At 38.5% G+C, this 24,770-nt stretch overlaps 1 protein-coding gene across 10 annotated transcripts in view; it reads right to left on the bottom strand.

Annotated features, from left to right (window-relative positions):
• LOC127431906 (receptor-type tyrosine-protein phosphatase mu-like) overlaps positions 1-24,770 on the bottom strand; it is a 359,297-nt gene that overhangs the window by 252,381 nt on the left and 82,146 nt on the right. For all 10 annotated transcript variants that reach the window (XM_051682542.1, XM_051682543.1, XM_051682548.1 and 7 more), the window contains exon 2: positions 24,377-24,499. In XM_051682542.1, the coding sequence (XP_051538502.1) occupies positions 24,377-24,499 (123 nt within the window). The remainder of the gene's footprint in view (positions 1-24,376; positions 24,500-24,770) is intronic.

Here is a 24,770-nt window from a genome sequence, read left to right as displayed (position 1 = left end):
TTTACAGGTATGAATCCTCGCAATTATCAGTTTTTATTAAAAATAACTATCTGGTGTAAAATGTCTCCAAAGGGATATAAAACGTTCTGAGATTTAAATGCTGATACACGGAGGATTCGGATTTCAGAGCGTCAAGCGCCCCCTGCTGGAATAAAACTTTGTGTCTCACATGACATAGACAGTGGCTGACAACATGTGCAATTTCGGTGTATAGGTCTGTTACCAACACAAAACGTTCATATGAATTTAGAAAACATGAAATATACCATATAATATAAGAGTCAGTGAAGATGTTAAAGAGGTGTAAAAAAAAAAATCAGGAGGGAGGGAATTTCAGATGAACAGGTAAGAATTGTAATTTTCTGAAAGGGTTAATGTTTTTCTGAGTTTTAGAAATGATACACACTGTACACATTTTTAGGAGCATGCAATATAATTTTCAATTTATCAGTGCATTAATTTGAACTGTTATTATGCACTGTGTAATGTGTTGTAATGAAACATGAGTTGCTGAATAAGGACTACAACTACCACAAGCATGTGAGTGTCCGTGCCTGATGAAACGGCAAACCGTTGTTAAAACATGGCGCCTTCGAAATGTATGTTTGAGGTATGACTGTGTATAATTTATGTCGTATAACAAAACATCCAAGTATCTTTAAGTAATGTTTACCACAGACCTTATTTTACTCATAAATCTAAAACTGCTATTATAAAAACACATAGGAAAATCCCATGGCTCTAAAATGCAAATTTTCTTCCGTGTTTTTGGACTACAACCTGAACAGCTCTATAGAATATTAATTCTGATTTCAAACTGGCATTAAACTCATTGAAAAAGCTGTGAATCTGTTTTAAAACTGGACTGACTTATTTTGCTTTATTACCCAGTGCAGAAAGGTTTAGCTGGCCACAGCAATTTAGAAACACACATATCACTCCTCAAACAGAGAGTCGAGTTGTCCCAGTATGCACCAGTGCCCCGTGCAGCACCGCAGTCCTTCTGCTTCATTCAATACGGCCCAAAAAGCATCTCCAGCTGAGCGCCATAAAGACATAATGTGACTCGGGCTTGTTTGCAGGTATTGTGAGGTCTCGTAAGCTCCAGCAGATACGAGCCATAAATTGATACTGCGCCATAAATGGATATTTAATTAATACAGCGGTGAACAGGGCGAGCGGGATGAAATAGCACCGCAGCGCCTCGAGCAAGAGTTTCATTACGCTCATGTCGAGAGCATTACCGTAGGCCATAATTCTCCAGAGCCGCACGGACGCTGAAATTGAACAGCCTGCCGCTGGGCTCTACTGTGAAACACAAAAGGTGAACATATTGAATAATTGATATTGAATAATATCTTTACTGCCGTGATGGCACTGACACCAAACGGCATTGGCATTTGTCTAAACATCCTTTGAACAGGATATATATATATATATATATAAGCAAAATGATATAAGTCGTTAAAGGAATTAGGGGTGGCCGATATACCGGTAGAAACGATGACAACCTGTAAACATTTTGGATTATCATCTCTATCACGGTTATGCAAAATCATCATCGCGTGGCAAGAAATGTGCACCTCATTCTCATTCTACTTACGTTACTTGCACGCAGTTCTGTCGGGTAGGTGGAGCGGCTTCACGTGAGACTGAGAAATTAAGAAACATGGACAGGGTTTTTCATGCACTGACAATTTTTCGGTGCTGACACTGCACTGACAAGCAAAGTTTTGGGCCGGTAAAGCAAATGCAATGACATTCATCTCGCGTCGTTAATACGCATCTTTGACACGCACAGCTGTGTTTCACGTGATTGTTGCACACTATAGCTGGAGCTGAAACAATGTGTCATGCGCCAACAATCATGTCATACAGGTTTTTTAAACTACACATCATCACCCCTAATAGAATTCAGTTCAAATGTTAGGAAACATGTTAGGAAACAAGGAAAAAAATTATTTTGACTGTTCAGCCGGTTCCCACCTCCTCCTTTCCCATTTTAACCTTGTTAAATTGGTGCCGAAGCCTGGGAAGGAGGAGGGATGCGCTGTCGTGGAGTCCTTGCCACCGCTTTCCGTCCAAAGAAGCAGCCGCAGCCGGGGGACGGAGGAGTCGCTGCCGGCCGCCTGGACGCGGAGGAATGGCCACCATCCACGAGGGGAGGAGGGGCTCGCTGCCGGCCAACAAAACATGGAGAGGTGTTCCATCCACCAGGGGTCAGAGGACTCACTCCGGTCTGCCCGGGGAGGAGCGGCTGTTGTCCACCAGAGGGTGGAGGAGTGATCGAGGACCAGGCGACTGCGTGTCTGGGCTCCACCTTGCCCTTTCCCTCACTCTCCTCTTTTTTGTTTTGTTTTTGTTTTTCCCTCCCCAGCTCAAGGGAAAGCTTGTGTGACAGACCCACTTTCGTTATAAGGAAAAGACAATATGCAACTATTTAGAAATGCACCTTTTGTGTTTCACTGAAGAAAAAAAGACATATGGGTTTGGAATGATATAAGAGTGAGTAATTTATGACAGAATTGTCATTTTTGAGTGAACTATCCCTTTAACAAGCTGAAAGTCTGAAAAAAAGAATTCGGAACCTTTTTTTATACAATTCACCACAATTGGCCTGCAAATAACAGGATTGTGATGGAATGATGTATGTGAAGCGTGAAGTACAGGGGAATGAGCGCTTCCCGTGTACGTGTCATAGAGAAAGCGTTTCTCTACAGCACATCACTCAAACTGTCTGTCGTGAGAGAGCTGGCCATCATGAGAAGAGTGAAAACATCTGGGCGAACACAGAGCAGGGTGTGTGTCCCGAAAACTCAGACCACCCTCTCTGAGTTACCATGGAGACGTGTGAAAACAGGCGAGAATTTTGTGCCAGTGTGGAATTGCTCTCTTTCAGACGGGCATCCACTGATGATGCTATTGCTCTACTTACACCGCAAAATAAACATTCTTTAATGGTAATTTGGAGAACATATGGAGTGAGGAAATCTTGTTATTCAGTTGCTATTTGGTTCTTTAGAGGTTAAAACAGTTTAATTAAAAGCTCTTTGAAACCGTGTATTGTGTTCTGGGTTCATTAACCCTTTAAGCTTGGATGGGCCATGTGAGAAAAAATATTAATAACTCCAGTCTTGACCAACACAAAATCGGTATCGTTTGAAAGTTTAGAAGCTCTACTTTCCAATGCATGTAGTCATTATGACCAAAACTGAACAAGTGCTTTGAAATTTACAGACAATCAGAAGTGTTCTGGTTTTTTGATTTATAACAAAAATTACACTGTACATATTATTGCAATCAGTAAAAACATCAAACTCAATCAAATATCCATGTGTCATATGTTGTTGGAAAGCTCTCAAAGAGTAAAATACAACCAGCCTATTTGTTTTACTCACAGATAAAAATATAGTGAGTAATAGCAAAGTATATGTCTTTGACAATTATAGTGGTGTTGCTTATATGCCGCGTTTTCACTTATAACTTCACGATAAATAAACGGTGCATAAAAGAGGTGATTATCTTTCAAATGAGTCCACGTACAAGGTAATCAGATGTATAGATCATTAGATAATCCACATGAAGCACAATGTTACATATGACCACCAGGAGATGGCGCCAAATACACGACACAGACTCAATGATGACTCAAATGACACAGAATGAAACTCATTCTGTGAAATCTCATTACTAAAATCATGTCTGCATGCTATGCAAACCTTTAGTCATTGTTGTGTTTGCATGTGTAATTAGTTCTTATGTACAATTATTATGTTTTATTTGTTTTGAGAGGCTTTTGGACAATATGATAAATTATTTTTATAATGTTATAACTTTTGATTGCTTTGTCGTATCAACACAAATATTTTCTCAGATACAGTTGACATGATTGGGAACAAAACAAAAGCAGTTTTTTGGAGCCACCGTATTTACACCCAGAGATATATAATGTCAAATAAGAAAAAAATATGGGATTTTTCAGCAGTTTCTTAGGTTGAGAATCTCAGAATTTATCAATCTAAATCAATAAAAATTTGAAATGTTTTCTTTACAATGATACCAAACTCTTTTTTTGACCCTACACGTTTTTTTGTTTTAGTTTTTTTTTTTTTTTTAGTTATAAGTCTTTAATTTTGGGTATGCCACTGAAGCAAGAAATCTTTAAAAACACCTTCAGAGCTTAAAGGGTTAAAGGGATATTTCACCTAAAAATGAAAATTCTGTCATTATTTATTCTCCCTCATTCTCTTTTCCATACAATGACAGTGATAGGGGACGAGAACGGGCATGCTCCAAATATGACAAAAACATTTAAAAAAATAATAATTTCCATTAACTGAAGTAAAAATAAAAACTAACATGATTGTAAAAAAACTGAAACTAAACCAAGATAAAAAATATTTAAACCCCAAAACTAACTAAAATCAAGCAAAAACATTAACCTTGAATTCATTTTATTTTTAGGTTTTTATACACAGTATATTATAAAATTTGAAACATTTACAATTCATCTTCATTAGAAATAAAAATGCAACTAGATAGTGCTAACACAATTCAGCTCTAAGAAATGTAACAATGTTAAGCATATTTAAATTATATCGTGCAAACTAACAAGAACTAAACGGACTACAGTGTGGCGGACTACAGTTCTAGGAGGATGAACTTTTAGTTATTTGTCACCAAAGTTACGTCGTCATGGCAACAAAGTTGCAAAATTGGCTCTAACTTTCCACAGATGTGGTTAGTAAGTGATTTTATGACAGTAAAATCATGTTAACACACATATTGTTTATGTCTTGTGTTTATACTTTTGAAACAGTGAGTATTTTAATGTTTACAGATTGACCCCATTGACTTCCATTGTAAGTGTCTCACTGGACACATAATTGTACTTTTTATAGAAAAGGAGGGGCGAGTCGAAAGTAATTTTTGTGGTAATCAACATTATGGCACAAATGCTGTCGATTGAGCTTAACCTGTACTAAACCTGGAATATTCCTTTAAGCTGGGATACAAGAAAGTCTCTGAACACCGAACAAGTTACACACTTCAGCTTTAAGAGCAAATAAGAGAGAGAAAAAACAAAAACAACAACCAAAGCGAGCACATCAGGTGACCACTCAGTAGAAGTGCTTGTGTGAGCGTTTTCTGTCACAAACGTCTCTATGTTTCTCTTGTTCTACTGACACGGTTCACCCCAAAGCCCAGATCAAATCAAAACACTGACCCGAATCTCCCAGCCCTGCTGGCGTTTGTAGAAGGTTACTCCTGCGTTCGCTAGCAAAACGGTGACTTTCACACGTGTTACAAAGCGAGACGAATGTGATGCTCTGCTACGGGAAAGAGCTGTCGGGTCACTGGGGGTACGGCGTTCCCTACAGGAAGTTCATGGAATTATCGGCGTGTGGAATTAGTGGGAGGGGTTTTAATTAGCACTATATTCGCTCTGATAGGTGGCTTTATAATCAAACGTCTGTCCCCGTGGCAACAGTGAGCAGTAACCCAGTCCTCCCCTGACAGACAGACACTTTTGATGTGATACAGGCTTCATGCAGTCATGTGGCCCCGCAGATAACACGCCCTGACACGGGAAATTAACGGCGAGCTCGCCGCATCCAACGACACACACTCGCAAATAGCTTTTTAATGTTGTGCACAAGAGCGAATGATACAGTGTTTGGATACAGAGCCCTGAGGAATGATGGAATAATATAATCCAAATAAGACGCTATCATGGGGCATAAACAACATTAGTCAGAGTTAAAGCCTGTTTGATCATATTAGTTCACTTACCGCCTAAATATTCCATATTTAATATTTAAAAGCAGTCAAGGTCATTTCACTAAATGAAAGTCGACAATGCAAACACTTTGGATGCTCACAAAGAGAGAGAGATCTAAATAAGTGTACAAAACCAGTTTAAAACACTGGAATAAAAGCTGATAACTAATGCAAATATCATATATTATATGTGATATGATTACAGGTTTCAAGACTTTGTAAACGGAAATTGCAATTCAATGCAAAACAGGTTAAAATACGTCTGTTTCTAAAAGTTGGTTACACTTATAAAACATTAGTAACACTTTACAATAAGGTTCTATTTGTTAACATTAATGCATTAGGTATCCTAAACTAACAATGCACAATATAATTTAATAGCATTTATTAATTTATGAAAACACAATTGTTCGTTGTTAGTTCACATGGGCTAATTTTTCATTTAAAAAATGTATTATATGTTGAAATGAACATTAACGTATTATATTAAGTGCTATTAAAGTATTGTTCCTTATTAGTTCATGTTAACTAACTGTTAACTAGTGTCAACGAATACAACCTTATTGTATAGTGTTACTAAAACATTTCAAAAACATTTCTAACCTGCCCACAAACAAACATAGTGCATCATGGTCTTTGTTTACAAATCTGATTAATAGTGTTTTTGTTGTTGTTGTTGTTACTTTACTTATTTTAACATCTGAAGGAAGGTTGTGACATATGTCATGAATTATCAACGTTTAAATCATATTGTTTTATATTCATATATTTAATTCAGCTTTCAAATGCAGTTTTTCATGTTTTCATTGACGCTGACTGCCACCTCTGGAGTCACGAGTTCGAATCCAGGGCGTGCTGAGTGACTCCAGCCAGGTCTCCTAAGCAACCAAATTGGCCCAGTTGCTAGGGAAGGTAGAGTCTCCACACGCACTACGTCACCGTGGAAACGCACTCAACAAGCCACGTGATAAGATGCGCGGATTGACGTTCTCAGACGCGGAGGCAACTGAGATTCTTCCTCCACCACCCGGATTGAGGCGAGTCACTACACCACCACGAGGACTTGGGGTACGTTTACGTATGACAACGATGTACTAAAAACGGAAAGTTTTTCCCTTTGCGTTTTTGAAAAGTTTCGCGTACAGACGACAACGTTATCAAAACGATCCCTGTTCACACGGATCTGCGAAAACGACTAAAAACGCTGTATTACGCGTGCCAGGCCAGTAGTTGGCGATGTTACTTTGTAAAGAAACACTATGCGCCTGCGCACATAAGCATTCTTCCACAGAGCGGTGAATACGAACAATGAAGATGGCGAAAGCATCGAGCAATTTTGTCTGGACGGATGATGAGGTTTCTTTATTACTACAAGTGACCCTGGACTATAAAGTACCTTTTTAAGGACTCCAACTGGTGATCTCATGTTGGTCTGTTCGCCCTGGAGGTAAGGACGAAGTTCTCGAAGTTCATGCCTATAGATTGAACACGTAATACACGTGCGCATGACGTCATCGTTTTTGTAAGTTTACATGGAGACAATAATGGCATCGTTTTCAAAAACTAGCACTTTGAAACCCGTTTTCAAAGGTTTGTGTGTTCAGGCCCCAAAACGCCGTTGTCGTGTAAACAAACAGCCAAAAGCATAAAAAGGTTTCCATTTTCAACGTTGAAAACGTTGTCGTGTAAAAAGCCCCTTAGAGCGCATTGGGAATTGGGCATTCCAAATTAGGGAGAAAAGAAAAAAAAAAGATTTATAGCCTGCACAAAAAGTAAGTTAGTAAGTAAGGTTCAGTGTTAAAATCACATTATTTCACATTACAATATTTAATTCAGATTTATAATGCAGTTTACACGCTTTCATTGTAGCAATGCATTGACGGATCAATGAAAGTGTATTAAATCGACATCATATAAAACGTTTGGGCATTCAGAAATATAGTTAGCATGTTTCCAACTGTAATCGTAACTAACATCTAACACAAATTATACATATACATATATACATTATATATATATATATATCTCAGAGTTTCCGCTAAGTCTTTTTGGTGCCATCCAACGTGTCTGGGAATGATAAAGTTTGCCGGACAAATGTAAAAAATCATTTCATTTCAGTGTTTATTTTGCGTTGTAAATGCGATGGACTATGCATAATAATGTGATAAAGTCAAATTAATGACACACTCAAGTCAACTGAATGATAAACGTTTATTCAATATAACCGCTCTTTCATAAAAAAAAATAAAATTAAAAAAAATGTCCGTCATGTTACTAAAAAAAAAACATTCAACAATGGAGCAAAACTAAACTAAACAGCAATTTGCCACATATCTTTTCGTTTATAAATAAATATTACAATAACAAATCATTTGGTTATGTCATATACGTAATTTCTCTTGACTAGTTTCCTTGGCTCTTTATTTTTACGACTATTTTCGTCCGATTTTTCAAAGCTCAAAAGCGCTTTGCTGCCAAAGTGAAGTCAAATGTGTCCAGTGTTTCTCAACAGCAACGCAAGGTTTTAATGCGATTCTGAAGTGAAGCTTCACTGCGGGCACGCAAGACGGGTATAACGCAGGCTGCCTATGTGGACAGGATAGTCGTGGATTAGGACTCCGCAAGCTTCGGGAAAGTTTACACCTCCGTGGCAGCGAAGCACTGTTATCACTGCATCCCGTCACACTGTAGCTACACTTGTGGCATCAATAAAAGAGGTTGCTGACGCATCATGCTTTAATTTTAACCAGAAATTGTGTCCGACAATCAAAAACCGGTAATTACCAGCTAACGAGAACCCTGAAGAATTTTGGGCATTCAGAAATATACTTAGCATTTTTTCCAACTGTAATTGTTATATATATATATATACATACACACACACACACACACACACACACACACACACACATTACATATATTAATATGATGAACTTTGAGCGTAACAAGGTGTAACCACTAAAATAAATAAATCACATTGTACGCTTTAAAGAGTCTAGCTCTTGGAAGACAAGATTTCAATTACCTAATACTAATGGCCTGATTATGATAACAATATTTTGATCAATTTTAATGACTCCCAGTGGGAATTTTGGAACAGGAGGCCAATCTTCCAAGAATTTCCTCAAAGTTTCAATCCCCCTTTAGCTCTGCGTCATATCATATGATTATCAGAGGAGTAGACGCTGTGATCTGCATTCAGTGCAGGTTCATATCCATGTGCTCCTGTCTACAGTAATCCAATAACAGCATAAACGACAGTATTAGCATTACAGATGTACATTAAAAGTATTATGGAGAGACAGAAGACTGTTATGATGGTAGTACGCTGGCTTTGTACAAGAGGACATCGTAGCCTCTCTTCTGTATGCTGTGAGCGATTCGTCCACTGACCTGCTGTAATGTAATAAAGTCATTCTGATGCCCTCACTGGTCCCAATTACCCCTCACATCACTATCTGCCCCTCCTTCTGTGCATAACGTGACCTGTCACCCCACCAGGGGTCACAACAACGCATCCACAAACACTGTTTGAGCAATTAGCAGTCGATTCGGGGCAATCTGCGAGATTTCTGCTGGGAACAAGGGCTGGCTAATATACTGAATATTCACTATATATTTGCAATGATTAATATAAAATTAAAAAACATTTTAAATATTGTTATAATTTTAACATGCTTATTTACTTTGCCATCAGATTGACATTGAGGCTGTACAGCGTTTATTTCGTCATCTAAATCAATGACGGGGATTTTGATTACGTCAACGATAACGAAGATGAGACGAAAAATCTGGACGATAATAAAACGATTTTAATTCAAACATACTGTTGACAATAAGAAAATATGACGATAAAAAAAACAATACTGCAACATATTAAAAGTGCACATTTCACCGGTGATAACGCATTTAATTTACGCAGCTCATGTGGAGAAATCTCCAACATACTGGATTAAATATCTGTCTTCTATATACAGATTCTCTAGATGCTTCTTTTGTTTATATCTTGCAGTATAATTTTTATCTCGTCGTATTTTCGTTAACAGTATGCTTTGGGGCCAGGGTAGCTCAGCGAGTATTGACGCTGACTATCACCCCTGGAGTTGCGAGATTGAATCCAGGGTGTGCTGAGTGACTCCAGCCAGGTCTCCTAAGCAACCAAACTGGCCTGGTTGCTAGGGAGGGTAGAGTCACATGGGGTAACCTCCTCGTGGTCGCTATAATGTATGTGTGGCATGAAGGAGGGTGGGGCCGGGCCGTGATGACGCACGCCCGGCCCCTAATCAGGCTAATCAAGCCCGCGAGAGGGATAAAGGCAGACGGAGGTTGCAGTTCGGGAGAGAGAGAGCTACAGGCAGCTGCTCTGTATGTGTTTATGTTATATGTCTTTTGCTTTAAGTTGATCATTAAATGATTATTTATGTTTTCAAGCCGGTTCTCACCTCTTCCTTTCCATTTTACCCTGTTACATTGGTGCCGAAATCCGGCAAGGAGGAGGGATGTGCCGTAGTAGAGTCCTCGGCACTACCATCCACCCCAAAGGAGCAACCGCGGCCGTCCGCCAGGGGAATGAGGAGCATGGCCGCCAGAAAGTGGAGGAACGACCTCCAACCGCGAGGGGAGGAGGGGCTCCCTACCAACCGCCTGCAGCAGTCGGGTCGCTGCCAGGGGCGGAGGAGACCCCTACTGGCCGCTAAAACGCGGCGGGGTCAAAGAGAAGACCGCCGTCCGCCTGGAGCGGGAGAACCGCTGCCAGAGGCGGAGACACCTACCATCCACCAAAACGTGGCGGGGCGTTCCGTCCGCCAGGAGCCGGAGGACTGCCTCCGATCCACCCGGGGAGGAGTGGCTGTCATCCACTAGAGGGTGGAGGAGTGACCGAGAACCAGGTTACGGCGTATCAGAGAACCGGCGATTAAGTTTTGTTTTTTTTCATTCCCGTCTCCTGCTGTCGCTCCGTGTTGGCCTTTCCCTCTTTTTATTTTTTTCCTCCCCTTGTCTCCCTCCCAAGTCCGAGAAGGCGGGGAGGACCAAGTCCTGAAAGGTGGGGGGGGGGTTCCCCGGCCTGAAGTAAAGGAGGGAGGAGTGTGGCAAGGAGGAGGGCGGGGCCGGGCTGTGATGACGCACGCCCAACCCCTAGTCAGGCTAATCAAGCCCGCGAGAAGGATAAAGGCGGCCGGATCGACTGTCTCAGACGCGGAGGCAATTGAGATTCGTCCTCTGCCACCCGGATTGAGGCGAGTCACTACGCCACCACGAGGACTTAGAGCGCATTGGGAATTGGGCATTCCAAATTGGGGAGAAAAGGGGAGAAACCCCCCCCCCCCCCAAAAAAACAGTATGCTTTAATAAAATCGATTAAACCTTTATCGTCTCGTCTTCGTTATAGTTGACGAAATCAAAAAACCCTTCATCAATGAATGTTTTTGTCAGTGATTTCGTTGGCGAGATTAACACTGCTAATTAAGTATATTAATTTTCTAATATTATTTTAGAAGCGCAGGTTTCCACAACAAAGACAGTTGTACTTTGTGTTTTAATTAAATGTTTAGCGATTTTTCTAAGTTTGGTTTGTTACAGTTTGACACACGTTTTTGTCACTTTGCACATTGTTATGAACTAAATTGACTAAAATGACGTGCCATTTTAGTCTGAGTAAAACTGACTAAAATTATTGAATATGATGAAATATTAAAAAGACTTAAACTATGAATAAAAACCTAAAACTCTAAAAATTTTGTATTTTCTTTTTCCTCCTTCAATGTGTAAGAAGCCACTGACTATAAAAAAACAAACAATTATATATATTTCATATGTTTATCCTGATTTAAACAAATGTTGCATGTTGCAAATCATGATATGCTGGGCAAGTTTTATGGTTCTTCCTTGTCTCGACCCAAGTTATGTTAGGCAGCGTGTTAGTCTCAAAACAATAGGTGTTGGTACTGCGACACAGATTGCACATCACAGCCGATATGGCATACCGTTTCAGAAGAAAGTCATATGGGTTTAGAACAACATGATGAGTAAATGATGACATCATTTTTATTTTTAGCTCAACTATCCCTTTAAGAATTGATATCCTGCTCTGTGTGCACAAGAGTGTGTGTATTTGCTCAGCACTGGTGGAGAAAATGATGTTGTCTTTATCCAGGCACCAATTTCCCAGCGGGCACCAAATGCTGGATTTTGGCCTAAAACGTTGGCCATCGTCATGTTTACAATACTGATTAAGCGGGCAGTGAAAGTGCACCTCTTCTCTATGAATAATACGCTCGTGGATTACTAGAGACACAAATATAGGTTATGTATTCATGTCAGTTGACAGACGCACACAACTGGACGACAGCAGACAGTTATCATCTATTTAAATCAATCTGTGGACCCGTCAATCCACTATGAGATGTGCGGCTGTTTGCTGCCGGATAAATTTCACACGCTCTCACACCGTCGGCTCTGAATGCCGCTGGTAAAGGTCGTCGTGACAGAGCGTCGTTATCACGCGGGACACATGAAAGAGCTGCGGTGTTGGTCTGCTGAACTGTGCATTTGCTTTATTTATTCGTGAGCAGCTGCGTTTGCTCTGATAACAAGGAATATTTGAAATATTAATAAGCGCTTGTGCCCACACGGGCACATGTGTTCTGAACTGCCCGCAGATGTTTAGCGCTTTTATTGCACGTGCAGGTATCAGAGGTCACCACAGGTGTTCTTCTCGGCACAAATTAAGAGACGCTTATTGTGTGTCCTGGTCAATTTGAGTCGAGCTTTGTAGTATTTGCTGTCATGCTGGTTGCAGCTCACAGCAACAGTATGACAAATAGACCTGCTCACGCTTCTAGATTAATCTAAAGCAGATCATTAGATTTCCTGTGCTAAGTGTGTTTTTCATAGTCTGTGTTTTGATATGTTTGCATTGTGATGTCAACAACCTGTTACTGGGGTGAAGTGAATAAATTAGCTTTTTTACAAAACCTAGTGAGCAGCCTACATAAGACGATTTGCCAGTGGGGTTGGAAATATATCCTTAATTGAAAGGGAAAACAAGTTTATATTTATTATCCCATTGGCAAATATTTTATTCATATTTGAAGCATAAACCCCACTACGTTTTGTCATATTTCTCAGAAAACAGCACTTCATTTCTTATGCCATTCTGCTTAAAAAGTAAATATATTTAGTTTTAAGAATGCTTTGATATTTTTACTGGAAATCAGGAAAATATTGAGTACAGAAATGATGTTTTGCCATGTAAGGCCCAAGAGGCATGCTCCATTTGCAAAGCCTTTTCCAAAAAGTTCACTGTGAGTAAATATAGCAGAAACAATATAGTACTTTCCACATTGAATAAGTTGAAGCGGGAACTTAAAAATATTAAATAAATTCCACATTCGACCATGTAAAAATGAATAAATATTATTTATGATTGTTTGTTAAATGTGCAATGCGTCATCATCATGTATTAATCCTAAAGTAGAAAACCTTGTGATATTTATTTGCTCATTTGAGTACATTTAACTGGTAAATAAAATAAGTCAATTTTACTCAACTTTTCAAAGCTGGTGTTCACATTGAATAACTGAGCTTGTGTGGTTTCACTGTTTGCAAGTTAATTTACACTGGGTTTGCTTTTCTACATTTTTGTAAGTAAAAGTTACTGAATTTACTCAAATGTTTAAGTTAAATTTACTCACTTTAATCAATATTATATGTTATAAAGTTAAGTAGATTTTACTTAAGTTTTATACCATTAAGATTTACTTAGAAAACTGTGTGCAAACACTTGCAAAATAAAAATTAAGTATATCATACTAGTATTTTTTATTTGTTATAAAAATATGCAATAAGTATAATTACAACATACATTTCTTTTGGACACATTGTATCCTTCGCAGAGAATGCATTGCAACGAGGTGGACGAGTCAACAAAAATGTTCATTATTAACACACTTTGATTTGATTCAACAGCAAAAAGTAAACATTATTTTAAAAGTTGGTAATAGTTTACAATAAGGTTGTATTCGGTAACATAAGTTACCTACATTAGTTAAAATGAACTAATAATGAACAATACTTTTACAGCACTAATTAATCTTGGTAAATATTAATTTCTACATATACTTTTAGGATTAGTTCACTCAAAAATGTAAATTCAGTCATTGTTTACTCACCCCTGTGTTGTTATAACTCTATATGACTTTCTTTCTTTTTCTGAACACAAAGGGAGAAATTGTGAATAAATGTTGTGCTCAGTGATGTCATACAATGGCAGTTTATGGTGACCAACTCTTCAAGCTTCAAAAGAACACAAAAGTATAATTCAGACGTCTAATAAAATATTCCATGAGACTCATTTGGTAAGAAACAACCAACAAATGTATTATTATACTGGTTGTATTCTACTCTTTGAGAGCTTTCCAACAACATATGACACATGGATATTTGATGAGTTTGATGTTTTTACTGATTACAATAATATGTACAGTGCAATTTTTTTATATATATAAACGATCAAACCGGAAAACTTCTGATTGGTCTGCAAATTTCAAAGCACTTGTTCAGTTTTGGTCATAATGTCTACATGCATTGTAAAGTAGAACTTCTAAACTTTCAAACGATACATATTTTGTGTTGCTCAAGACTGTAGTTATTAATATTTTGACAGTTATTTTGTTTAGCTTAAAGGGTTCAATGCTGTGCTATTTCCAGGGTGGTTTTATTATATTAAACACTCTGTTAATGAAACAGACAGCGAAAATATCACCAAAAATAAAGTGGAGCAAAGTGGAAAAAATGGCAAAAAGCTTGTGTTTTCAGCATTAATTTGTGGCATGTGGTTATTGACAGTCAGCGCTCAGCAATGCCAAAACTGCTCCCGCCAACTCTGAAAGAGGCTGTTCTTTTCCACGACTAAAAGAGAGCATTTGAAAGACTGGCTTTGCTAAATAAGACTCGATTAGTACTGGCAGAATCTGAGACGACTTGAGAGGAAATCAAAACAAACTTGCTCTTTTGGCACGTGTTCGGGCACATTAGGGGAAACACAAACCCCCTCCAGTGTGTTCAGCCGCCCGGTTGGGTGTTTGGATGGGGGATATTTATAATAATCATACTATGGTATGAGACTGTGGGTGTGGTAGTTACAGACCAATCAGATATCACTAAACAAGATGGAATAATTCAGTTGTGCTTCTCCAGGATCGCACTGAGGTTTGATCTCACCGCATGATGGGGAAAATTACATTAGGACATGTGAAGTTTGGGATTCCTGGAATAAAACCTCACAATCTGCAGCAAATACTTTAAGTCTGACTTTTGCACGTTTAGATGCTCAGAGTTAAACCTTCTGTATCTAAACATAGCAAACTAGCGAAACCATGTTCGGATGATCCTATGAATGGCAGAATAATCAAAATATCAAGGAACAAACAGCAGCAAACATCACGTGCTCTTGTTCTAATGGAGCTGAAGAGGATGAAACTAGAAAAGCTGAACTCAAATGTGACTGTGAGGTCAAAATGATCATAAAACATTTTTATAGTTTCTTTCGAAAGCCTTTGCTTGTTTTACTGTTGTGTAACAAAACTTATTTTTAAAGCACAGTCGTACAGAAAGAGAGACAACGACTGCTTTGTGTACATACTGCACACTCACATAACGTCTAAAACAGTGTCAGAAATTGACTTTATTATTAAGGAGTTGATTTTCAGGGGCATATTTACCTTTATAAGCACATATTATGAATCACTCTGCGTGTCATCATTTTTTGTAAAATATGTTTAATCAGTTCAATAAAAGATATTTTTAATCAGAGTAATTTGGCAATTACCTATCAAATTAAATTAGCATCAGTTATGAATTTGCATGACAATACACTGTATTCAGCAAGGCTTAGAATAAAATATATCAGAAGATACAAACAAAACAGAACAATTCATTATGGGGGCATATCTTTGCCCTCACATTTTGGGGGTAATTTTGTCAATTTCGGTGGTATTTTTGCTCCGAGCCCTTGTTAATTTCTGACCCTGGTCCAAACACACACATTCTTTGCAGTATTCCTCTGTGAATATAGTTGCCAGGGCATCACTATGTGGTTGCTATGGTATTCATGTGGTTGCTAGGGTGTTGCAAGGCTCAGACAAACAGAGTAATTTTTTGAAAACACCACAGAACTTGAACGTTTTACTTATTGTTGTCTCTGAACAGTGTTGGGTAAGTTACTTAAAAATACAGTAGTAATCCACTACAAATTACTAATTATTTCTCTAAAATTGTAATCGGATAACTTTAATAATTACTTCGTCGGAAAAGTAATGACATTATTTTTAAATACACACTTTTCTGCTCAACAAATTCAAAATAATGTCTATATTTCATCTTGTTCATTGTTACAAACAAGTCTAAAGCTCAAAGTATTCTTTTGATTTTGACGTGAACACTCAGCGTCTGTGTACAGTCGAATGAGAGTCTGTCAAAGTAAACTTTAGTTTACTGTACACGCATACACAAGCGCACTATGACTGCTATGGGACATCAGAGTTAGACACATAAAGATGTCTATACAGTCCTTCAGACTCAAGTTATATAAATGCAGATCTCTCCGGACCTCCTCTCACACACGCTCTAAACGTGCACATCCACTGCTGTTGCTTTTACTTTCGTCTCCTGATGTTTACCGCCGATTACATATTCTTCTAGCGCTTCTTTTGTGAAAGCAATGGCTCAAATGTGAGTGTTGCCACCTAGTGGACCCATTAATTAGTGCAAATAATTCCAGGCGCATCCACATACTGCATGTTCAAAGACGTGTGGTTAGAAAAATCTGGCTATATTGGGCTATACACTAAATAATATATTAGAAAAAATATATTTATATATTTATTATATTGCATTACACTACTTTTTGACTAAAGTAATTATATTACAGTAAATAATGACTTTAATTGGATTACACCCAACACTGTCTCTGAACATTAACCCTTTAAGCTCTGAAGGTGTTTTTAAAGATTTCCTGTTTCAGTGACATACCCAAAATTAAAGAAAAAAAAACAAAAACCAAAAAAAAAAACAAAAAACAAGTAGGTTTGGTGTTTGGTATCACTGTAAAGAAAACGTAAAAAAAAAAAATTATGATATAGATAATGATATAGATTATGAAACATAAACGGTGCCTGGTCCCAATCACGTCAACTGTAACTGAGAAAAATTTAGTTTTGATACGAAAAAGCAATCAAAAGTTATAGCATTACAAACATAATTTATCATAGTGTCTAAAACATCTCCAAACAAATAAAACATAATAATTGTACATAAGAACTAATTACACATGCAAACACAACAATGACTAAAGGTTTGCATAGCATGCAGACATGATTTTAGTAATGAGATTTCACAGAATGAGTTTCATTCTGTGTCATTTGAGTCATCATTGAGTCTGTGTCATGTATTTGGCGCCATCTCCTGGTGGTCATATGTAACATTGTGCTTCATGTGGATTATCTAATGATCTATACATCTGATTATCTTGAGTGTGGACTCATTTGAAAGATAATCACCTCCTCTAAGTAATGGTATGTGATATTTAATGTTCTGTTTATGTTTCGTAAAGTTATAAGTGAAAACGCGGCATATAAGCAACACCAACATAATTGTCAAACACATATACTTAGCTATTACTCGCTATATTCTTGTCTGTGAGTAAAACAAATAGAGAAATTGTGAAATAATGTTGTGCTCAGTGATGTCATACAATGGCAGTTTATGGTGACCAGCTCTTCAAGCTTCAAAAGAACACAAAAGTATAATTCAGAAGTCTAATAAATTATTCCATGAGACTCATTTGGTAAGAAACAACCAACAAATGTATTATTATACTGGTTGTATTCTACTCTTTGAGAGCTTTCCAACAACATATGACACATGGATATTTGATCAGATTGATGTTTTTGCTGACTGCAGTAAAATTTTTCTTTATAAATTATAAAAACGGAAAACTTCTGATTTGTCTGTAAATTTCAAAGCACTTGTTCAGTTTTGGTCATAATGCCTACATGCATTAAAAATTAGAGCTTCTAAGCTTTTAAATGATACCTATTTTGTGTTGCTCAAAACTGTAGTTATTAATATTTTGACCGGCGGGTTCCGAGAGAGATGATCCAAACAACTGCTTTCATCTTTAATTTATGTTCAGCAAACTTATCTTCAGCACTAAAGATTCTTGTGGAAGTGAGGGTTGTAGTTTTACGCTAGATTTACAGTCATAAAGGTCTTCAAGAGTCAAACTGCATCAGACTTCTGAGGTCAATAAAGTCTCTTGATGATACTACATGACCAGCAGCACACATCAGTGTAGATTTATTGATCTGTTAGTACAAGTATCTTTCGCTGAGATGGAGGCTACAACTCCAACCGCACTCCAAGAGAAACGCATGTGTTACAGGAAACAGCACTTGTGCTAGTCGAGCTTCACACCTGTCAGCAGAGTCGTGAGGGAATGAATGCTTTCATGTCTCAAATGGAGTGCTGATGGAGACACCTGATACTCAAACTACATGAACTACATCCCCATAGCGCCACATAATCTCATCGCTTGTGAGCAGTGAGCTCATCAGAAGACATTAACTTCTACAGTGGTAAAATCCCATGAAACCACCGGTTAGAGTGAACTGAGAGGAAAAACATCTCCTTAAGATGTCTTACACCAAATGCTGAAGTGCCACTTAAAGGTTTGGAACAACATGAGGGTCAGTGAATTATGATACATTTTTAAATGCTTTATTAGGAAAGTTACTAAGTGGTACAGAAAACAGGTTTGCAGTCTGTCCCATTTCTGTCCTGCAGTAGTACTTCTACATTTCAAAGCAGCACCATGTGATTCATAATATGGGGGAGGTGGACAATTCTATTATGAAGACGCTAATGAGAAACATAAGAAAGCTACAGTGAATTCCCAGCTTCCTCCGGGTCAGAGATTCATACCTGCTGTCATCTATTCTTGTTGAAAGCGTGTGTATCAGGGCGTTCAGTCGCTGCCCGCGAGGGTTCTGCCGTTTTCACCGGCCGCCTGTTCTAGAAGTGCCGCCTGACACCAACCAAATGAAAAAGAGCAATATATCGCCACTGCCTTGACCTCGCTGGAAGTGAAATAGAATTAAATAGATAAGAGCCGTCATATATTGTGGAGGGTGAACTATTGCAGACTGACTTGTCATGGTTATATGAGCTTCACATATTGATTACCACTCAAAATCACTTTCACGAGACCATGGTGGCGTTTGGGTCAGCGCCGGCCAGCAGCACCTGTGAGGAACGTTAAGGACACTGGACCGCTGGAATGAAGGGAACATCATGTTCAGGTTGGATGTTTCAAAGTCACACACTGCAGAAATGTTTTTTTTTTTCAAGATGCATTTGTTATTTGAGATAACCGCAATTATTACAAATTCCAGTCACATTTTATTTGGCCAGATAAGGGAATTTTAAGCGATTACATAAAAACCATAAACTCTTTCTTTTTCTCTTCATTTTGGCCTTCCATCCACACTGAGACGGCTTTTTTGATAGCAAAGTCAGAGCTTTTCGAAAATAATCTCCCAAGTGAAAATGCCGTCTTCGTGTTGTAGCGTGGACGGGGAAGACGGAGATATCTGAAAACAATGATGTATTTGTTGTCATGTGACGCGGTCATGTGATCCATTCAACCCAAAACAATCAAGATGGCGGCCCACATTGTAGTGGCGTTATTGTGCCTGTAATTCACTTTGAGAGCATTGTTAAAGATAAATGTTACTTTGTACAGAATTCCTTCAAATGCGACGTGAAGTTTACTCGGAACTGCCATTTGGTGACGAAACACGAGGATAACTGCGTTTCAGATCACACATGGTACGGCGATTTTTCACATACGCAATAAGAGGATTTAAGCATTTTCATAAATTTTAGTTAGGACGAGCAACTTTTGGAAATGCTTGAAAACAGTGTGGATAGAGAGCGTTTCGAAAACGAAAACGCCGTTTTCAAATGTATCCTGATTAATGTGGACGAAGAGTGTTTCGAAAACGAAAACGCCGTTTTCAAATGTATCCTGATTAATGTGGACGAAGCCTTGAAGGACAAATCACAATGACAGTAACAATAAACAGATCATTTTTTGGAACTTCAAACTTCGCAAAACAAGAAGTTGCAAAAAGTAACAAAAAGTAACCATTTTCACAAATGGTGAAAATCAGTGAAACCATGCAAGCTCATTAATTATTCAAGCCAGAAACACCAACTTTGAAAAGTTAACGTAGCTTAACTCAAATTAGCAAATAAGTATGACATGGATTTCTACTTTAGAACTGATATATGATAACAAACAAAAGATTATTGTAAAGATAACAATCATAAATAATTATATAATAAATGTACTTAATATTTAATTAGGAGTCCATGCTTTAACTTATTCAATGCTGAAATTACTTTTCTGCTATATTTACTTCACCACAAAATCCATTTTCTTGTTTTGTTTTGTTTTTTTAGCGCGGGAGGTTACCAAAAGATATTTGAAGTATTTGGAAATATTTCAATATTTAAAATATTATTTTTGTCATTCTTCCCCTGAGCAATATATTCCAAGTTTTTAAAGCCTTAAAGAAAACCATATTTCGTTAAATTATTGCACACATAGACCTACACCATACACATACACCAATTTTTGGAGGGTTTAAAAGGCAGAAATGTGACATTTATAATTTTATAAAACCAAGTTTACAAGTATAAGCATAGACCTTTAAGGCTGTCTTGATACTGTACTGGAAAATAAAACAATAATACTGAGCAAGAAAATAAGTTATTGAGTTGCGAGAAACAGACTGGCATGCAGCAGCTTGACTAATTGCCCACAATTCAGGCAATCAGCAAGATATGGCATCCCCTCAGCAGGGCACTACAGAGAAAACAACATCATATTTTGTTTCTCCAGGAGATGTGAATTAAGCTCTGAGAATCTCCATGCGTGTAGGTCGCATGCCCTGCATCCGGCCTCGATCGAACCTTCAGCAATCTTGCAATGTGTCAGCATAAATCAATTCACTGCAAGAGTAAACACCTCTCTTCCTCCTTAAGACTCGCTGTCAGGTCATTTCTCTGAGAAGCGGTCTTACGTGCCGGTGGAGGCGAGGTGAAATTAGCCAAGTCCTCGCAATTAATTCTGTTCCTGCCGTGGAGACGGTCGGCCACAGCCCTGCGTGGTTAGGCATCAGATTTAAGAGCAAGCGTCACGCTCGCTGCTTCTAATGGAAAAGTTTATTAGGGTGTGACAAAGAGCCTCGATTACCGCCGCCATGTGAGCGCATTTGCACGCGAGTCATTTAAGCAAACACACAGCGTGTTCGCTATAATGCCCGTCTTAATAGCGGTTATAACTTACAAAACCACTAGTTCCTGAAATTGTCTTGAAATTGTCGACCATACGTCTGAATCTATCATCCTCGAGTGAGTGTAAAATGGTTTGGCTTTGCTGAACAGATCAGATAAGTCTGTGATAACGGGCAGATCTCTTAACTATAATTAAACACGTTTATAAGTTCCTGAAATAGAGGCCAACTCTCATCTTCTACAGGAAGAAATCATGACATACAAAAAACGTTATGCATGTTCCAACCAACATACAACACGGTTTACCGGCTGTGATTGGCCCTTAACCACTGCGCAATAGCCCTAGGAAACACAATGGCACGTAACAACAAAACAAACTGTGATTGGTCGTTTACATGTCTTAGACTGCTCTTTACATGCAAGCAGGTGACTCTCTGCGCCATCACAGCTTACAAAACTAATCGGCCAAACGGCAAAATGTATCGGCTGATGCAGAGAATTTAAAAATAAACCAAATAACAGGCGATTTATCGGCCTTGGTGGTATATCTGTCGGCCTCTAGTATGTAAATGGTGACAGGCTTTTCATTTTTGGGTGGATTATTCCTTTAAACATCAATAAATTATTCAAGTTTTCTAGAATGCTTTATGGCAGAACTTAAGCCCGCTATAAACTGTAGGATTTTTACAGTCCTTTAAGATTGTTGCTTCTCAGACTGTACGTTATGAACGCATTGAGATCGCCATGGCACACTGTGCAACATTATGTCAGACTGTAGGATACACATTGTAGACGACAGTGTTCCCAATCGTCCCGATCAGTGAACATGACTCACGTTGCGGAATAGAAGCGAAATGGCGAGATTTTTTTTCTTCTTCTGAAAGTCAGGACATCAGCATTTCCTTTGCTCCAATACCACTCCATCACGAGCATAGGCTAACATTTTGTCAAATAGGTCTGTAATATATTGAGAATGAACGCGAGTGCGGGAGGTAGCCTACAGTCATAATGAGCCATAGAAATAGCTTGAAATGAGCTATAGAAATAAAAAGACTTGTAGCCCAAAAAATTACAAACATCTCTGTTCAAATAGGGGAAAACAAAAACCTATCGCCCATGCAAAATTGCGAAAATTCATAAAGGCTGCTAATATATCACGCTTGGAAATTTCCTACGGATAATGCACAAACATGACAGATTTCTATAATTGTATAAATTGTAATTGTAAAATAGTAATTCAAATAAAGTTGTAAAGAAAATGCATGATAAATGTAAAGAAAAAACGTGTTAAGAAAATGCAATCATTTATTTCCGTTTTGTAAGCTCTGTATTTATTCAATTCAGATAATAATGCTTTCATATTGCTGAAGCGTTACACTTTTCTCCAAGTATTTTCTGCTTATTTATTTATTAAAACTTTTTATATAAAATGAAAAGAAGAAAAAACATCGAAAGAGCTTGAGTAGACATTTTGCTATGGTGGTGCAAACGCGGAGCAGGTTTCTTTCCAAGTGAATTGGGGTGCGAGAGAGGAGCGGACTATCTCGTCTGGCCGTCGTAATAGCAGTCACACTATACGGCTGCGATGCTAAATTTCTAACCCTGCCAGAACTTCGTCGGAGGCTAAAGATCATCGCAAAGGCTATTAATCGGCCGTAGGTGAACATGTCACACTGAACGTTGTTAAATTGCCAATTTTGCCCTACGACATCAGAAATCCTGTAGGATTCCCGAAATTTGTCTCAAGTGGCCAAAATCACACAGTGTGCACCGAGCTTTACACAGATCGACAAGCTTTTTTCTTCTTTTTTTTTTTTAAACAGAGGTTGCTTGTTTGTATTAAAACGTGTAAATATGCAAATCAGTGCACAGTGCGTAGCTCTGAAACATCTGAGCGAAAGCTCGCACATTCCCACGGGAAATAAAGAGCGATGGATTTCACGAGAAACTCCAGCGTCTCTTACAAGTGTCACGATTGTTAGTGAAAATATTAAAGACTGTAGTTTGGGGGCCTGGATAGCTCAGCGAGTATTGATGCTGACTACCACACCTGAAGTCGTGAGTTTGAATCCAGGGCGTGCTGAGAGACTCCAGTCAGGTCTCCTAAGCAACCAAATTGGCCTGGTTGCTAGGGACGGTAGAGTCATATGGGGTAACCTCGTCGTGGTCGCTATAATGTGGTTCTCGCTCTCGGTGGTGTGTGTGGTGAGTTGTGCGTAGATGCCGTGGTGAATAGCGTGAAGCCTCCACACTCGCAGTAAAGCACTCATCAAGCCACGTGATAAGATGCACAGATTGACGGTCTCATACGCAGAGGCAACTGAGATTCATCCTCCACCACCCGGATTGAGGCGAGTCACTACGCCACCACGAGGACTTAGAGCACATTGGGAATTGGCCATTACAAATTGGGGAGAAAAAGGGAGAAAAAAGACAGTGTAGTTTATGAGTCTCAAATTTCGAGTCGAGTCGTATGTCTGCTTATGCGCTACTTAATAGGGATGGGACGATTTATTGAATTTCGATTTAGTGATCGAAAAAATTAAGAACCATATCGAGGCACAATTTGCAACATGTGATCATCAAAAAAAATAACCCGTCAAATATAATCTCTCTATCGCTTGATTTAATCCCTCCTGCGCTTTATTCTACACTGTTTACAGGGTTCACACAAGGTCTTTAAAGTGCCTGAATTTAGCTTTTAGAAATTTAAGAATGCAAATACCTGGAAAAACGCTTGAGATTAAAGTAAAACGTTTCCTCCGTGTAAGTGTCTTCTACAAAACAGATCAGTGTTTTGATTTTACCTTACCATTTAAATGTGTTAAATTGCCGTATCAGGGGTCCGTTCAGCAAATGACACGACAACGTTTATCAAAGCCACTACAATGACTGTGGCCCTGAACATACACTGTAATAATAAATCAAAGAGACACAATGATACAGGAACTGAACCCTCAAACTCCATTCAAATCCATCATGAGGAGTGTAGCTGGTATTTACTGTCATAATGATCTAGAATCAGCCCATTCATTATAACACAGAGCACTATGAGCTGTATCACAGTCTTATACCTGATTCAAGATCAGAATGATGGTTTAAAGGTTGATGGAAGGGTTGTTGAGCAGCGAGCGCAGCTGCAATGCTCCTGTATTTCTCCAGAAAAAGGTTTTTCATATAAACAAGCGATCTTGAGTTTCACATTAGCATTCTTTGAGTTGTAGACTCGACTAACCTGATGGCACCCAGCGGTCTGACGACGGTTTCTGCTTGGTGTTCATCTGCTCCCAGTCGAAGTCGTCGTCTTTACCTTGACTGTAGCCGCACTCCGTATACGACTTTTCCAAGAGACAGTCATCTACAGAGAGGAGAAGAGAGATCAGTGCCGGTTCACAACTTCAAAACAGCATTATATACTCGTGACCAATATTTTAATATTTTAATATTAAACCAATATTTGGTTATTTTGTGATTATCTGTAGCAGTACTTGAATTGAAACTGCACTAGGTTCTCTGGCTCTGTAGTCAAAGACAGAAAAACCTTGGTGTCATTCTTATGTGCAGGATTGATTTTAAGGTTCTTTAATGGTTTTTAAAGCACTTAAAGACCTAGCACCGTTGTACAGATC

The sequence above is a fragment of the Myxocyprinus asiaticus genome, chromosome 41, assembly GCF_019703515.2.
Source record: "Myxocyprinus asiaticus isolate MX2 ecotype Aquarium Trade chromosome 41, UBuf_Myxa_2, whole genome shotgun sequence".
Lineage (NCBI taxonomy): Eukaryota > Metazoa > Chordata > Actinopteri > Cypriniformes > Catostomidae > Myxocyprinus > Myxocyprinus asiaticus.
Note: the sequence above shows the minus strand (reverse complement) of the source record. Positions and strands in the feature narration are given on the sequence as shown.